This window comes from Boeremia exigua, assembly GCF_020726555.1.
Source record: "Boeremia exigua strain MPI-SDFR-AT-0100 chromosome Unknown C7974scaffold_2, whole genome shotgun sequence".
In the NCBI taxonomy this organism is placed as follows: Eukaryota; Fungi; Ascomycota; class Dothideomycetes; order Pleosporales; family Didymellaceae; genus Boeremia; species Boeremia exigua.
In genome coordinates this window covers 591,993-608,670 of record NW_025763519.1, presented here as the reverse complement: position 1 = coordinate 608,670, position 16,678 = coordinate 591,993, and the positions used below count along the sequence as shown (strand labels likewise).

The window sequence follows — 16,678 nt, the reverse complement described above, 5'->3', positions numbered from 1 at the left end:
ACATCTCCGTGCCGGCCGCGGCGCCGACACCGCGGCATGATAGACGGAATAATTATCTCGTGTACACAAATCTTTGCTGACAACGCTTTGTAAACCGGACTGGAATGCGTGTGTAAGGGAATGGTCAATTGTCGGCACTGGAGGCGGCTTCGGCGTTTGAAACCGCATGCACCATGTTCTGGGAAAGAGTTTAGTCATGAACAGTCAGGAGAGCCTGGAGGGCAGTTGGGCATGGCGTTTCGTCGAGACCATCCATGTTGACCGCTTATCCAACCTGCAGACGGCTGCGGACAGCTGCGGCAACGCTTTGATACATGTGGTGGGTCGAAGAGCTTTTGCTGGCTTCAAGTATGACGATGCATGCAAGAGTGGAGCCTTACTGACGCAGGCGCGCGACCCCCACGGCTAGCGCCCCTCCCCTCCCAAGCATTGAAAACATCTCCAACACCAGGCCTTCTCCTTCACTTCTGATTCTCACTACTCGCCATCATGTCTAAATATACGGATCTTGACCAAACTGCGATCAACACGATCAGAACTCTCGCCGTACGTTCTTGCCCGCTCACGTTCACTTTTGTTTAGCTACCCCGCCACGCTGTACTTTTTCCCAACAACACCCCAGCTGCATCCACTGCGAAGCTACAAGGCTCAATTACTGACTATGCTTCTCGTATAGGTCGATGCAACTGCACAGGCGAACTCTGGTCACCCGGGTGCCCCTATGGGCATGGCCCCGGTTGCCCACGTCTTGTTCAACAAGTTCATGACTTTCAACCCCAAGAACCCTGACTGGTTGAACCGCGACCGATTCGTCCTCTCGTATGTACCAAAAGCTGCCTCGATGTCTATCAAGGCATCGAAAACCTCTTCCGCGGACATCCGCCCGTATTTGAAGGCGAGATGCTAATTCTGTTCACAGTAACGGACACGGCTGCATGCTCCAGTATGCTCTTCTGCACTTGTTCGGCTACGCAGTCAGCCTTGACGACCTGAAGAACTTCCGTGTAAGTAGAATCGATCCATTTGCAATGAAAAGCCAAAGCTGACAACCGCAGCAAATCGACTCCATTACTCCTGGTCACCCTGAGGCCCACGACACTCCCGGTATCGAAGTCACTACTGGTCCTCTCGGTCAGGGCTTCGCCAATGCCGTCGGTCTTGCAATTGCCGAGAGGCACACCGGCGCTGTTTTCAACAAGCCTGGCTACGAGCTCGTAAACAACTACACATACGCCTTTTTCGGTGATGGTTGCGCTATGGAGGGCATTGCCTCTGAGGCCGCTTCGATGGCTGGTCATCTGCAGCTCGGCAACCTCATCATGATCTATGATGACAACCACATCTCCATTGGTATGCTTGTGATTGTCGCTATCGGACGTTCATAGTGCTAACATAGATTCTAGATGGTGACACCAAGTGCGCTTTCACTGAAGACGTCCTGAAGCGATTCGAGGCCTATGGCTGGCACACACAGCACGTCGAGGACGGCGACAACGATCTCGACAGCATTGAGGCTGCCATCAAGAAGGCCCAGGAGGTCAAGGACAAGCCTTCCGTCATCAAGCTGACTACCACTATTGGTTTTGGCTCCAAGCTCCAGGGTACTGGTGGTGTCCACGGTAACCCCCTGAAGCCTGACGATATCAAGAGCGTGAAGGAGAAGTTCGGTTTCGATCCCGAGAAGACCTTCGTCGTCCCCCAGGAGGTCTACGACCAGTACCACAAGCACGCTGCTGAAGGTGCTGCCGCTGAGCAGGAGTGGAACCAGCTCCTCGAGAAGTACAGCAAGGAATACCCAGACCTGCACAAGGACCTCGTCCGCCGCCAAAGCAAGGACCTTCCTGAAGGCTGGGAGAAGTCTCTCCCCACATACAAGCCTACTGACTCCGCGATCGCTTCCAGGAAGCTGTCCGAGTCTGTCCTCGAGGCTATTCACGGTGTGGTTCCTGAGCTGATCTCCGGTTCTGCCGATTTGACTGGCTCCAACAACACCCGATGGAAGAATGCTGTCGACTTCCAGCCTCCTAACCTGGGCATTGGAGAGTGGTCTGGACGTTACATGAGGTACGGTGTCCGTGAGCACGCCATGGCCGCTGTCATGAACGGTCTGTCCGCCTACGGAACCATCATCCCCGCCGGTGGTACTTTCCTCAACTTCGTTTCCTACGCCGCCGGTGCCGTTCGCCTCTCTGCTCTCTCCCACCAGCGCCTGATCCACGTCGCAACCCACGACTCCATTGGTCTTGGTGAGGATGGTCCCACTCACCAGCCTATCGAAACCCTTGCACACTTCCGTGCTCTGCCCAACTGCATGGTCTGGCGTCCCGCTGACGGTAACGAGACCTCCGCTGCCTACTACATGGCCCTTACTTCTAAGGGCACTCCCTCCATCCTGGCTCTGACACGTCAGAACTTGCCCCAGCTCGAGGGCTCGACTCTCGAGAACGGCATCAAGGGTGGATACGTTGCTCTTGAGAAGGAGGGCGCTGACGTCACACTCGTCTCCACTGGTTCTGAAGTCTCACTCTGTCTCGAGGCTGTCAAGACTCTCGAAGGACAGGGTCTCAAGGCTCGTGTCGTTTCCCTGCCATGCTGGGAGGTATTCGACGCCCAGTCTAAGGAGTACAAGCTCTCTGTCATCCCAGACGGTATTCCCACACTCTCCGTTGAGGTTATGAGCACACTCGGGTGGGAGAAGTACTCGCACGAACAGTTCGGTCTCAACCGATTTGGTGCCTCCGGTCCCTACAAGGAGGTTTACAAGGTATGCACTATTACACCAACCGCAGACACTGAGAAAGAGTTGATTGCTGACACACATTACAGAAGTTCGAGTTCACACCTGAGGGTGTTGCCAAGCGTGCGAAGCTCACAGTCGACTTCTACAAGGATGTCAAGCCTCTCCGCTCGCCCGTCAACCGCGCTTTCCAGCAGCTTATCTAAGTGTGCTCGCACGATGTTGAAGTGCTAGCACTACGAGTTTGGTCTGAACGAATATGAGAAACGACCTGTTTGCGCTTAACGTAGTTCATACGATGAAAACTAGGATGCGCATGGATGTATAGAATTGATTTCCACACTATGAGCCATGATTTCGCTTGCACTCCTGTTTCTCGAATCGCTAGCCCATTCACGTTGGTTTTGTGAAGTGTTGAGGTGATACTTATGTAACTATCGGCGCCACAACAAGTCAGAATTAGCCGATGCCGGAGCTGATATCGGCGAACTCATGATGGATGTATGGCAAACATGATGTTTACGTGTTGATATGAATATATATTGTATGTATTTGACAGGATCATCACATGATCAGTAAATGCCTCCTTGGCCAAGTGGTAAGGCGTCGCACTTGTAATGCGAAGATCGCTCGTTCGATTCGGGTAGGTGGCACATGTCTTGACTTTTTGCTGCTACAGTAGCACTCACAATGCTGAGTTCCAACTCGTACCTGCAATTGCGAGCATTGTTGTACTTACACTTTGCTGCGCGGTGCACTCTGTACAACAATGCACCACTCCCTGGTTCTTTTGCAATGCCCCCTTTTCGCCCGCATAATGGAACTATACATCTCCACATTCAGGATTACGTGGAGCATACAAATGAAAAGCCAGTGGGGAAGGGGACTACATTAAACCGGTCTGCTTACAATTGTTACCGATATGCGCTGGTGTTGCAGACATTTTGCTCTTCTGTCCTTCCCCTTACTCGCATGCGAATCATACTTGATAACTACAACATTCCTACAGTCCCAAGTCCCTGGGTCGCGGTACATTCCTTATAAGCCGGCCCGGCCGCGTACACCACCGTGATTTTCCTGGTGAACAAATGTATGACGATGTGTAGCATCGCTTTGTCACTCCGGAGCACACTGTGCAACTACTTCGTGGCTTCAATCCAAACTGCTTGGCCGCCTCCCTTCCGTAGACTATACACTTGCCTTCTCCAGCAAAGTTTCTTCCATAGCCATCAAACCTCTAGTTTCAAGACACAGGTCTCGCTGTCCCACACTCTCGTCCAACCGTCATCGATCTCCCAATGAACGCTTCAACCACCTCGCTGGTCAGCACTACCTCCTCGTCTTCCGGCCCCAAACCTTACACCTGCGTGCATACATCGGAACACACACATGCCGCCAAGTACACAAGCCGCGTCCACTGTTCCTTCAGGACGCCCCCATCATTCCGGTACCTGCGTCCATTCGCCACGCGCAAAAGCACCAAGCCCAAATTGCGTGAGCGGGAGCGTCATTTGGTTAAGCGCGAGGCCGACTTGATGAGTAGAGAGAGGGAGCTCTTGACGAGGGAAGACGCCGTCACTAAAAGGGAGTGTAGCGTGCGGTCGGCGTTTTTTGAGCTGGCGCAGGGGAAAGTTAAAGAAGCGTGTAATGCTGCGGCAAGAAAGCAGGAGGAGGAAAAGGATAGAGGTGGCGATTCTTGCCGAAGCTGGAGGCGTATGTGGAGGCGAGGTGACGACGAGGAGAAGGGATGGGCAAAGTGGAAGGAAGGGAGGTTTGTTTGAGTGAGGGGAGGAAGGGTGAGACGGATCAAGGTAGTTGGGGCAGCAATAGTACGTATGATTTCACATCGCTCAGCGATGCATTGATTTCGGCTGCGTATGCAAGACGGCCTGCCATGCTCGGGGTATCTCTAGCTCGTAGTTGTACAAAACCGTGTCTAAAATCCAGCAAAAGTATACACAAGAAAAATGCCTGTCGTCAATCTCTAATCTCATCCTCGACGTCCATCACGGAGATTGTCTCCCCACCCAACGCTTATGAACAGATCGTCGCCCTTCCGCGTCGGCGTGAGATGCGGAATCCACACTGGACTCTTGAGTCCGATCATCTGCCCACCCTGGCCACTATCCCTGTTGATATCGGTCTTCTTGATGATACTCAGCGGCCTGACCATGTCCTCTTGTTTGACCACAGGACTGTTGTTGTAGCTATACTGCTCAATTTTGGACTCGGGTGTGCGTTCCCAAGAGTTCGCACTTACAGTACGACTTTGCTGATTCTGGTGTGCGCGCAGCTCGCGGCGCGTAGGCGTGGTGAAAGGGTCTTTAAGCACAAGTTGCTGCTCGAGCTGGACGGCTTCGCGCTTGCCGCGGCGCTTGACAAGGAGGGAGGAGTGCTCGGGCAAGGGTCGGACGTAGAATCTTCCTTGCTCGCGGCTTATGCGTGGTGGGCTTCGAGGAACCAGTTGGTTTGATGCTCTTGGAACTTTGGGGTACTTAAGGCCATGGATGGGGCTTTCGGCCACGGGAGATAGCTTGTTGTCATCGGAAAGCTGCTTATCTTGGTCGTCGTCAGGTGTAGGGTCATTGGGGTCGGCGGTTTCGAAAGACGTCTGGCTCGATGCCGAGTCGCGAAATGTAGGGCGGGTAGAGGTTTTCGATATGGTACGTGAACCACTTGTACTGCTCGGTGATCGCCGCTTTTTGCGCGTCTTGCTTGCCGGCAGAGTGTCTGAATCCTGACGTGGTGTAGTATCACGTTCTGGAAGAGATACTGTACTGAAGTAGTAGTCTGGAATGTCTGCTGCACTCGCGGGTGTGATAGTTGCCGTCGAAGTGGAGGATGATTGTTGAGACTTGGGAGGAGAAATCTGCAATTGAGGGGTTGGTCGCTTTGGAGCTGGTGAACCAGTCGAAGACAAGCCCGTTGGGACGATTCGTTTTGGCAGCGGCCTTTCATGGCGAGTTGGAATATCGAGAAACAGTTCAGAGCGGCGCGCGGTATTGTTCGAGGAGGCGTTCGATGGTGTCGGTGCCTTATACGGTTGTCGAGAGGGCTGAAGACTGCGGATAGGCATGATCGGAACTGGAGGAGTTGGGAGGAGTTTGGAGGAGCGGCGACGAGCGGCGATCTCGTCTTCTTCAAAAACCGTCGCCTCTGTGCGCGTACTGAGTGGTCTGAAATGTTCTTCTGTGACCTTTTGTCTTGGGTGATTGGCTGACTTGGCTGTCTTGGACGGCGCAGGACAACCTTCGAGCTCGGCGCTGATTGCCAGGCCGATCTGCGACATGGGAATGGAAGCCGCACTACCTGAAGTTCCAACACCTGGTCGTACTGCCGTACGATTTGAACCAGCACCTGATAGTCCGAGAGTACTGAAAGGTGACGGCGTAACTAAACGTGGGTACCTAGGTGCGTTACGGGGGACTGTTGGTGGCGGTGGGCCGATAGGGAAACTCGTCGTGGAGGCTGTCGTGTTCTCGACAGGCCTGTAGTGCGAGAAGCGTCTCGATTGCTGCCTTCGACGATCTTCATCTTTCTCGTTCACACTCGTGCTCTTTTGCTCTTTGCGACGTCTCAAAAATACACTCAACGCCATCAGCCCAATAGCAATGATAAAAGCTGCCACAGCTGCCACTGAAAGTCCAGCAATCTGTGCCGGTGTCATCTTAGGGCGATCATTGTTCGAGGCTGGCGCTGCACCTGAGGTGGGTGTCGAAGACGAGGATAGGCTTGATGTTGCAGATGCTGGAGCCGAGATCGAGTCCGCGAATACTGACTGGCTTGAAGAGACTTGTGTCTGGAGTGTCGATCTTATGATGGATGTGATAGTGGCTCGCGAGATTGAAGTAGTGGAAGAGGTTGAGACTCGGGATGTTGTGCTTGGTGTTCGACTAGGAACGACGGTGAGTGCGGTTTTGGTTGGAAGCACAGCGTTCCTCTGACCGAGGCATACATTGTATGCCAAAGCGGCCGTATCAATGCTTGAACAAGAAGCGTACACACATGCCAAAGCCACTTCACCCAACGATTCTCCAATTGAGCTGTAACGAGAGCACAGGCATTGGAGATCTCCTTCAATCGTACATGCCACTGGAAAGCGTTCTGATAAAGAAGTTCGAATACAGGAATGTGCGCAAGAAGGAACGTCCTGCTGAAGCTTGGTGGGAAGCGCGCTTGGTACTGAAGTGACTGTAGATGCAGCGCTATGAGGTGCAGCTGCGATTAGGGATGCCGAGATGATGCATAGCCTTTTGACATGGCTCAGAAGCATAGTTGTACAGAATCTGTATACCCATAAGCTGCATTCTTGGTGGTCTCTTGCGGTTGAGGGTGCACTTACTACGAGAACCAGGAAACCTCGGAAAGTAACATAAGGGAAAGCGCCGAACCTGCGGCGGTGAAAGTAAAGGAAATTGGAGGAGAGTGTCAAGGAAATCCGTCACGCATCACTCGTCTCATTAAGTCGCCCTTCTGCATCCGAAAAGGACTTTGCGGAGGGCTGGTAGGTCGACGATATGTATCTACACCTTGGCTAGGCGCCTGGTCTAGGTTGCGGCCGGGCAACCGCCGAGGCGTTACGATGTGGGTTTTCGATGTCATCGTTGTCCATTATAAGCGCTCGCATGCTGAGCTCTAGAGTTATTCGACAAGCTTTTGCCGGCTTGGTAGTGTTGTCCTGTATTGGCTCCTATTCTGGGCGCGTACCTGGGGCGCCTAACCGGATTGGTCGAGCGTTAGGCGCCGAGTCTCCAGCCTCACCAACCACAGCAGATGTCGATGGTTAATATCTGTATACCTACAGTGCAACAGAACAGAAGCGAGTCTTGGCCTACGTGTTTGTCACAACACCCAGTCAAATTGTTGGGTGCTGTCGTGCACATCGGGCTTACGTCTTCGGCGCATTGTGCGCTGCTGTGCAGCTTTCCGTGTGCGCAGCTCAGGCTTCGGTGATACATGTAGAAGGTAGTACAGTGCTGAAAATAGAACTTCGGTTAGCCAGCACCATTCGCTGTACTGCGTTATACCAGAGGGAACCCTGTGACAAGCGGCTCGCAGTTACAGTCTCAAGCATGCACAAAAGCTCGACAATCACTCGCGTCCACCTTTGCTGCGCTGGCCCGACACCAGCACACAGTACTCATAAGCTTACCGCAAACGTACTGCTTGCATGAGTGTCGAGCTCGAGTCCAAGGGCAGACAAGACCTCAGGACTGTTGTGGCGACTGTTAGCGCCCGCAAAAATTATAGAAAAAAAGTTATCTCAAACACCCTGAACATGTGTAATTGACAAGCTGACCATGTGACGAGTGTCGAACGCAACCAAATCTCACTGTTACTCCAAAAGGGGAGTTTTTTTTTTTGGGGGGGGGGGGGGGGGGCGAAGCTCTCATGTTGCTTGAACAGGGGGCTGTAGGTCGTCAACCCTGACAGTGCGCTTAAGGATTTCCCAGGAAAGACTTGTGACTTGAGGAAAAGAGAGAAGACTACATATCCTTTGGGTGACTTGAGGTGAAATAGCTTGCAAGTAGCTAAAGGCCGCCAAGCTACATTTTGCAATTTCCAATATTACAAGTGCTTATATCACGCCTACTCTGCAACACGAGGGTAAGCACCAGCATTATAGTGCACAAGAGGTAAGCATAGATAGACATAGGTGAGCATACACTGCGGAATGGAGCCGCAATGAGAATGGAACAGTATTCACCCCATAGTCCTGATGCTAATGTGAGCCAGAATGAAGCAGCAAGGATGCATGCTTGACTTTCCAGATGGGAATTTGAAAACCCCTTTGATGCTCATCATGATCGTCGGCACTCGACGTCGCCATCATGATCAACGCACTACAGAGGCCTGTAGACTCGCGACTAATTGACCATAGTTATGCCTTCACTGTCAGTCTCCACGTGCTTGTGGGCGATCGTTCCGCCTCCTGACTCGCAACGGGGGCTTCAGAGCAAGGTTCCGAGGCATAAAGTGGCGAGATGTCGTGACAAGGTCGGGAGGAGCCATAAAGAAGGTTTCAACCGGAGCATTTGCCGTTTGCATAGAAACCGTTGATCCACTTGCTGGCGGAAATGTCAGTTGACATGCAAGATGCGCGGATCGCCTGCGTGTGCTGCGGCAAGCTTTGAAGGTGCTTCTGAGAGCAAAGACATGGCAGACGGATTTCCGGGGCGTCGTACGTCTCGCGAACGGCATCCAAGCTCCTGCAGATCTTCGATGAGGATGCCGTGTGGCCGCGGAGTAGAGGGCAGACACCCGTTGTTCAAAGGCGCAGTGGCTGCGGTGTGGGCAAGAAAGGAGGCTGCAGACGAGGCTGTGTTGTGATTGGCCAATGGTGCGGTAGGCAGCGCGAGTCGAGGAGATGAAGACGCGATGGGGACGGAGGGTTGGCGAGTCACCTGCCGCAGCGTCTTGCCCCATTGCGCACTAAAGCCAATGAAGAGGCAGTCATGGTCGACCAGGGCAGATTGTTCGACGGGCGAGGCGAGAGCTGGGACGGTCAGGCACTACATGGAACGCGCTGCAGTGCTGAAACCGGTCGCGAGGCACAAGCTGCTGGAGACAGAGGGCGGCAGCAAAGACAGCAGCGACAGCAGAGACAGCAGCGCTGAGGCGGGCTTCGCAGCGCAGCGTGCAGACGGCAGCGTGCAGTGGCGAGGCTGGGGCCGTGCAGCCGTGGTTCTGCGTTTCAAATCTCGCATGCGCAGCCCCGGTCATGCCTGTTTACTGGGCCCGGCCCCTAAATTTCTCTGGATGTTCTGGAAGAGCTGCTAGCTGCGTTGAGGCGGGACGGGAGTCGCATCTAGTGGATTCGCATTCGGTAGCACGCAGCGCAGCCATGTCGAGCAGGTGCGACGCAGGCTCTGGGGCCACGGGCGGCGAGCCAGCGAGCGCAGGCCGCGCAGCACACGGTCGGCGGCGTGCGTCCAGCGGTGCAGCGGTGCAGAGCCACGGCGTGCAGGCGGCGGCGGCGAGCGCCAGCACCGCAGCGCTCCAGAAGAGCCCTGGAGGCCCGCCAGTTCGCCCGCCGTGCATGCCAGGCGCCCGAGGCTGCAGAGCAGCTGCACCAGCTGCACCGCGCGGCGCGGCGACGCAGCGACAACGTGAGAGCGCAGGCGCCCAGCGCGGCGTGTCCTGTCATCTCGCGCTGGCAGCTGGCAGGCTCCCGCTCCACCGCGCTGAACGGGCGTGCTGCGCGCCCTCAGACCGCAGGCCTCCATGGCCCGCCCGCCGTAGCGACTGCGCTACGCCTGGCGTTGCCTTCCTTTGCAGCATGGCGCCGCCGTCGCTTTGGGCGTAGCGCGTCCCCTTTCGCCGTGCCCTCAAAGTCGGCGCTGCTGCTATGTTCTGTCGCCGTCGCTCTGCTCAGCTGTCTGTCCCGTATACCGTGCTGCTTGCTGCTTGCTCCAGCGCAGATAGTCCGCTGCCGTGCAACGCCCGTCCGCTGCACCTGTCTCTACTTGCGACACTCGACGATCCGCGAGTTGTCAGCCCCCAGCCGTCTGAGCGTCTCCACCCCCGACCGGCCTTGCAGCTGCCCTGAGACACCTGCCGGAGCGAAGCGAGCCTCGCCTTTCGACCCAGCCATCCCTTCACCTGCCACACCTCCCACGACAGCCCGTCACTCCCTCGCCGGCATCTCGCACCTCGCACTGCAGCCAGGACAGCGTCGAAGCGCGCCTTGAGCCGTGTTCTTTGTAATAATAGGTACGCTGCTAGTCCGCCGCCGTCTTCTGCCATTCGCCTGCCCGCCTGCTGCATCGCTCCTGCATCGCTCCTGCCCGCCAAGGCACGCCGTCTGTATCGAGCAGCCGTGAGCACACCGCATCGCTGTCCGCCCTCACGTCTGCCCTCACCTCACCGCGCCGCCGCTGCACGCCTGCCGCTGAATCCTCGTTAACAGCCCGCCCAGATTTCCGCATTGGCCGGCCTCTCGACGGAACATCGCTAGTACCTTACCCTAATACACCACCTACCGGTCGCCGACCACACTCGCCACCATGGGCTGCGGCATGAGCACAGAGGAGAAGGAGGGGAAGCAGAGGAACGAGGAGATCGAGAACCAGCTCAAGCGCGACAAGATGATGCAGCGCAACGAGATCAAGATGCTGCTGCTCGGTCAGTAGCCGCGCCCACCCCTGCGCCACCCTTCCCTAACAACCTGCAGGTGCTGGTGAATCCGGCAAGTCGACGATTCTCAAGCAAATGAAGCTCATCCACGAGGGCGGTTACTCTCGCGACGAGCGCGAGTCCTTCAAGGAGATCATCTTCAGCAACACTGTCCAGTCGATGCGCGTCATCCTCGAGGCTATGGAGTCGCTGGAGCTGCCGCTCGACGACCAGCGCGCCGAGTACCACGTCCAGACCATCTTCATGCAGCCTGCACAGATCGAAGGCGACAGCCTGCCTCCTGAGGTTGGCAACGCCATCTCGGTCCTGTGGAAGGATGCCGGTGTGCAGCAGTGCTTCCAGCGCTCGCGCGAGTACCAGCTCAACGACTCGGCCAAATAGTGAGCGCCCCCTGAATGGGCTCTTGATGCAATGTAATGCTAATCGATACAGCTACTTCGATTCAATTGATCGAATCGCCGCCCCCGACTACATTCCCAATGACCAGGACGTCCTCCGCTCGCGTGTCAAGACAACCGGTATCACCGAGACCACCTTCATCATCGGTGACCTGACCTACCGCATGTTTGACGTCGGTGGTCAGCGATCTGAGCGAAAGAAGTGGATCCACTGCTTCGAGAACGTCACCACAATCCTCTTCTTGGTCGCTATCTCCGAATACGACCAGCTGTTGTTTGAGGATGAGACTGTCAACCGTATGCAAGAAGCTCTCACACTGTTCGACTCCATTTGCAACTCGAGGTGGTTCGTCAAGACATCGATCATCCTGTTCTTGAACAAGATCGATAGGTTTAAGGAGAAGCTGCCCGTCAGCCCCATGAAGAACTATTTCCCCGACTACGAGGGCGGCCCAGACTACGCCGCCGCTTGCGACTACATCCTCAACCGATTCGTCTCCCTCAACCAGCATGAGACAAAGCAGATCTACACTCACTTTACCTGCGCGACAGACACAATGCAGATCCGATTCGTCATGGCTGCAGTAAACGGTACGTCTCGCCAATCAATTATCATGACCCAGTAACTGACATGCCATAGATATCATTATCCAGGAAAACCTCCGATTGTGCGGTTTGATATAATACATTGGGTTGTTGCGGGAGCAAACAAAACATTTTGAATTTGCCTTGGTTTACGGGTTGCATGCTCTTCATGACGGGCATACCATGTCATTCACCGGCGTTGTGGACATGCTTGATGCCGTGCCTTCACACCAGTTCCACCTTCTTCCGTCGAGTGGCTAGTCCCAGCCCCGGGTCGCTCTTCTTTGATACCCTGCGGGCGGGTTCTGGGGCCGTCACAATAGTGAAGCGGTTCTTTATTCCCTTTCTTCCCTGTAAGACTGGCGAGCAGCTAAAAGCCGCCCAGAAAGGCGTTTGCTTTTCCTAATACTGTTCTTGTCCGTATCTATCTACCCACGTCTGGTGGCGATCTCTAAAGTTTCCTTGCGGTTTTGTAAGACAAAGACAAGCACGTGTGCGAATATGTAGTGAATGATTATCAGTATAAAGACAGTCTTTTCGATTGTGGCACCTTCATAGTCAATCATGAGGGGATCGTGGTACTATTTACTCAGGTGACTTCGCTTGGGCAGCGAGCCTCTACGTGCCTTGCATACTACTCTCAGTATCTGGCCGCAATAGCCCCTTGTGTATTGTAATGGTTTCTTTATGCGCCTCCCGGCAGGAAGGCCAGGATGCAGTCAGCAGGCCACAGACTCTCTCTCCTTCCCGCCGAAGACCGGCAAACGGGCAAAGGAAAGGAAGGACAAAGCAAGGGATGTCACTCCGAGCTAGGGCAGCGTTGCAGACTGGCTTACCGCTGCGAACAGCCGGTCCGAAGAGAGCGCTCAAATCTGCCAGTTGTTTTTTATGCCTACTAAGTGCACTGAGTCGTTGATGGCTCCAGATGCTTGGTAAGACGTCACCCTGGGATTGATGAAGAAGGCGTGAAGGACTGGTGGCGAACGCGGCTAGCGCCGTCGACTTTGGCCGGGGCACGCCACCTCTTGCGTCGCTGACCAAGTAGGATATAAGTCCGGGTAATTAGGCCCAATGAAGGTCTCGACAGCTTTCTTAGCCCCGGCATATTCAACTAATCAACGTACAGAACGTTACACTGTTTCTCTTATTAAAGGTAGACTACTATCATTTGGTGCGATGTCTCCTAGTTTAGTCAGATGGAAAGCTGATATTACTCCTGTACTAGGGCACCTTGCTCGTCAAACAATATCAAGACTAGCCTTGAGAAGCGTATAGTTCAGGTGGATAAGACAAGGATACGTGAGCGTCCAGGCCACGCCAGACAGTTTGGTGTAGATGAAAAGAATGGCGTCTCCCACTATGGCAGACTGACTATCTGCTCTGTTGCAAGACAAGAATAGACAGCTTTATCGTCACTTCTATGACGCTGCACTTGACTTCAATATCCCATGGGCTTTAGTGAGATATAGGACGTGCTAACTCGTTAAGTAGTGCATCTATGTTAACACATACCACTGGAACAGCAAGCTGGCACGTTGGAGTACCCGTTCAAGTCTTGATCAGCCTAATCCATATACCGAGACGACAAAGAAGTATGAAACAGCGTCGTCTACTAACCCTTCATCATTACGAAGAGAAGAAGATCGTAATCAAACATGTCTACCGTTGTCGTCATGTTCGTATTCTGACACACATGTTCAATCACTAGACTTAGTGCATACGTACACTGATTGCAAGCATTCTATCTCAGCTGTTCAGGATATAGAAAGTGCCTTGCTTCTTACGACACCAAAATGCAGTAGACATTAGTCTAGGTACTTATTTAGAACACAGACACTAGTCGAGGTCTCTGGTAGCTGTGTAGACTAAGAGGTTCGTCAGAGACTAGCTCTCTCCTTTGACACAAGAGAGGTCGCATGAGATTGGTCAAGTGTCTTCTCGCTTCCCAACGCAGGATAAGTTTGCCGTCAAACCTGGGGAATTACGGATACGGAACGTCCCGTAGACAGAAAGTTGCCGAACCTGACTAGTCGTACTTGATGCGATATCTCCAGTGTGGAGAGACAAAGCTTGTTAGCGAGTGCGGCTGGAGAAACACTGAGAAGAGCCTGCGGCGAAGAGTGTCGAAATCTCCGTCGAGCTTCCAGCATCTCAATAGCAAGGACTACTGGAACTCTCAACCTCAGTACAATGGCTGGATATGGCTTTGGGTTTGAACGAATATTTTTCTTTATTGTTCTACTAATGCTACACATTGGAAAGCACCCATTGAGTCGTCACGAGGAGCGAAAATGACGCTTTGGTAGAAAATATCGTGTTGACTGGCGCAGATACAACCATGCTGCAAATTGTGCACTTTCGGACATGTCGTGAAGTGAGATATCAAAGTGAATTACACGGACGAGGAGGATTCAAAGAAATACGTACATCTTGACGCAAGCTATCAAGTAGAGCCTTGTCTACATTGCAACGTGACAAAGGTAGACTAAGCTCTTTTCTCTTCACGGTCAGCACCTTGAGACCTGATGAGATACACGCGACCCTAGTTGTCTCGGAACTGGGTTGTCTACGATCATGTATCCCAATCGAGTGATCGGAACTTACTGGCGTACTGCTACAGTATCAAGAATTTCTCTTTTGAGCACAATCACGTACGTGTATATAGGTTCTCTGCTAGTGGATATGCACTCTCGGCAATTGTAACATGACTGTTCTGGTTGACTATCTCGGTGTGACAAAACTCGCCTTTCTTTAGCATTGGTGCTCCCGGGCGGAGATTTCTGGGGGCATGGGGTGACTGAGCCTACAGAAGAATCACAAGATAAGTGCAGTTAATGTTCTAGAAATGTGTATAAATTCAAGTAGCGGTGTATGTATCTACCCTGCTGAAACCAAAGTAAAAAGTAAAAGTCCACTCTAGCCCTCGCCCACATCTACTACCGGTTCCCAAATCTCCAGGCGTCTGCCTCATCCCCCCACATACCCGCGCCATTTCCATCAAAATTGACTCTCTTCTCACACCCCTCGCACTTCAAATACCTCACGCCTTTACATTCGCACCACTCGACCGCCTTCTCTTCTTCTGGGGGGCTCATCATCTTCTCCTCCAACCACCGGGCTAGCCCGTCATCTACACTGCCGATGACCCTCGCAAACTTGACGCCCCTGATCCCGGTAAAGAGTTTCAAGACCGCGGCATTGCACCCGTCGAACATGCTCTGCCAGGCCTTGATCTCGAGGAACTCGGCATTCGAGAACGCGGCTGTGGTTTGTTGCGCGGTGAAGCGTGGATCCGTGTCCAGTCTCACGGTCAATTGCCATCTGCGGATTTTGCTGAGGACGGTGGGGTAAAGAACCGGGTGACTCGTGGTCATGAGATGCGGTAGTGCCGTGAGGAGACTCGGATGCGCATGAAAGATATGCGTCGTGTAGAGTAGATCCTTTGCTTCTTCGTGGATTCGTTTACATGTCGACAGGATGGCTGGATAAGTGGGTGCAGGTGTTGGTATCCGCGACGCATTTGTGAGATCGACCAGCTTGGTTGGTGTATTAGCACATAGAAGATCTTCGTAGATCTGGTTTCGGAGCTCTGCGGGCAGGCGGAAGAAGAGGCTGTCTAATTGGCTGTTCATGGGCTGATCCTGGGGTATGGAGCGCAGTTGGGCATTAGAGATAACGCTGTCTGCGCGTTCGGTTTTGGCGAGTGTTGTTGTAGGTACTTGCGGTGTGTGATGGTGTACGCTGAACAAGGGATGTGTAGATGGAGGGCTTGGAGATTGCTTCTGCTCTGGGTGTACCACGGGGAAATGGGCGCCATGGGCGGCGAGATAGTATGCTGCAGCCATGTTTGTTTATGCTCTGGTGTTTCGTGTCCCAAAGGATTCGATGTTGATATAGTAGCTTCGGTACACTTGCTTCGTTCCAAATGCGGTGCTACTTGGCGGGGACTCTCGGGTGGTGATGTATTGGGTGTTGCGTCCTTCGATGATTCAGGTGTCGATTGTATTGATGGGAATGATGGTCTGATGAAGATCGGACTTGGAGGGTATGTATACATATACCCTACACCGCTCTATAGTTGGTGATGTCGTAGGTCAATCCAAACCGGGTAATGCACCTCGATCGAATGTTGGCGTGACGTTGATTGATTGATCGTTGTGTGTAAGCGTTGGTATTGTTGACTTGAATATTCTCATGTCCAAAGTCCTATATATGGAAGCATTGGCACAACGAGCACGGTTGATGTCACGTTATGACATCGAGCTGAGGTGCTGTTCACGCAACAGGCCAAGCCTATTTCGTCATCGGGCCGATCGGTCGATAACGGAGGTGTGAAGGTCGCGCCACGAATCTTGGTTCGTCAGTCCACCTGCCGCGACCTCATCCCAGGGGACGTGTAACCTTATCGCTGAGCCTCATGCATCGATCTCATCTATGTCAGCCCCATTATGCACGTGTTGGTTACATTCTTCGAGAGCGCCCAGTTGCTCGTCGGCCAGCAACGCCGGCTAGATCAAAAGCGGGGTTATCATAAGGCTTAACATAGACAGTACCTAGGCTAAAGTCATCCTTTGGCCATACCAAAACTACTTCAACATCACTCAAAATCTCCTTGCTCGCTGAATCGCGGCTAGGTGAGCTGTCTGTGGATACGTCTGTTGTCGCACGTTGCGTGTTGAGCGTTGCACGGTTCATGCTCAACAGAACGTGTCTTATCGCAGTGGTGCCGTGGTGTGATGCTCGTCATTATCTCCGAGATTCCTCAGCTGCAGAAAGAAAACCTGCCAAACAATTTTTTCCCCGACCGGTCAATCGAGGCACT

The 16,678-nt window shown here is 53.4% G+C and overlaps 4 protein-coding genes and 1 non-coding gene across 5 annotated transcripts; 3 read left to right on the top strand and 2 right to left on the bottom strand.

The window, feature by feature from the left end:
* Positions 1 to 412: 412 nt before the first annotated feature.
* On the top strand, positions 413 to 3,199 carry C7974DRAFT_384966 (Transketolase, thiamine diphosphate binding domain-containing protein). Its single transcript, XM_046140904.1, has 6 exons — positions 413 to 546; positions 677 to 819; positions 920 to 1,004; positions 1,056 to 1,350; positions 1,404 to 2,764; positions 2,827 to 3,199. Exons 1-6 carry the CDS (start codon positions 490 to 492, stop codon positions 2,941 to 2,943), a joined length of 2,058 nt encoding a protein of 685 aa, XP_046001159.1. The 5' UTR covers positions 413 to 489; the 3' UTR covers positions 2,944 to 3,199.
* A 119-nt stretch (positions 3,200 to 3,318) lies between these two features.
* C7974DRAFT_t33 lies at positions 3,319 to 3,390 on the top strand. The gene has a single exon. It is a non-coding gene; the product is annotated as a tRNA-Thr (tRNA).
* Positions 3,391 to 4,622: 1,232 nt separating this feature from the next.
* On the bottom strand, positions 4,623 to 7,280 carry C7974DRAFT_96519 (uncharacterized protein). The gene is made up of 2 exons (XM_046147608.1): positions 7,080 to 7,280; positions 4,623 to 7,023 (listed from the first exon to the last, which is right to left on the bottom strand). The coding sequence occupies exon 2, from the start codon at positions 7,008 to 7,010 to the stop codon at positions 4,728 to 4,730; it is 2,283 nt and encodes a 760-aa protein (XP_046001158.1). The 5' UTR covers positions 7,011 to 7,023; positions 7,080 to 7,280; the 3' UTR covers positions 4,623 to 4,727.
* A 3,306-nt stretch (positions 7,281 to 10,586) lies between these two features.
* Positions 10,587 to 12,120, top strand: C7974DRAFT_96492 (guanine nucleotide-binding protein subunit alpha). Its single transcript, XM_046147607.1, has 4 exons — positions 10,587 to 10,861; positions 10,911 to 11,253; positions 11,306 to 11,862; positions 11,912 to 12,120. The coding sequence occupies exons 1-4, from the start codon at positions 10,744 to 10,746 to the stop codon at positions 11,953 to 11,955; spliced, it is 1,062 nt and encodes a 353-aa protein (XP_046001157.1). The 5' UTR covers positions 10,587 to 10,743; the 3' UTR covers positions 11,956 to 12,120.
* A 2,672-nt stretch (positions 12,121 to 14,792) lies between these two features.
* C7974DRAFT_430692 (uncharacterized protein) lies at positions 14,793 to 15,701 on the bottom strand (the record flags this gene model as incomplete). The annotated part of the gene is made up of 2 exons (XM_046144720.1): positions 14,793 to 15,497; positions 15,534 to 15,701. The coding sequence occupies 2 exons, from the start codon at positions 15,699 to 15,701 to the stop codon at positions 14,793 to 14,795; spliced, it is 873 nt and encodes a 290-aa protein (XP_046001156.1).
* Positions 15,702 to 16,678: the final 977 nt, after the last annotated feature.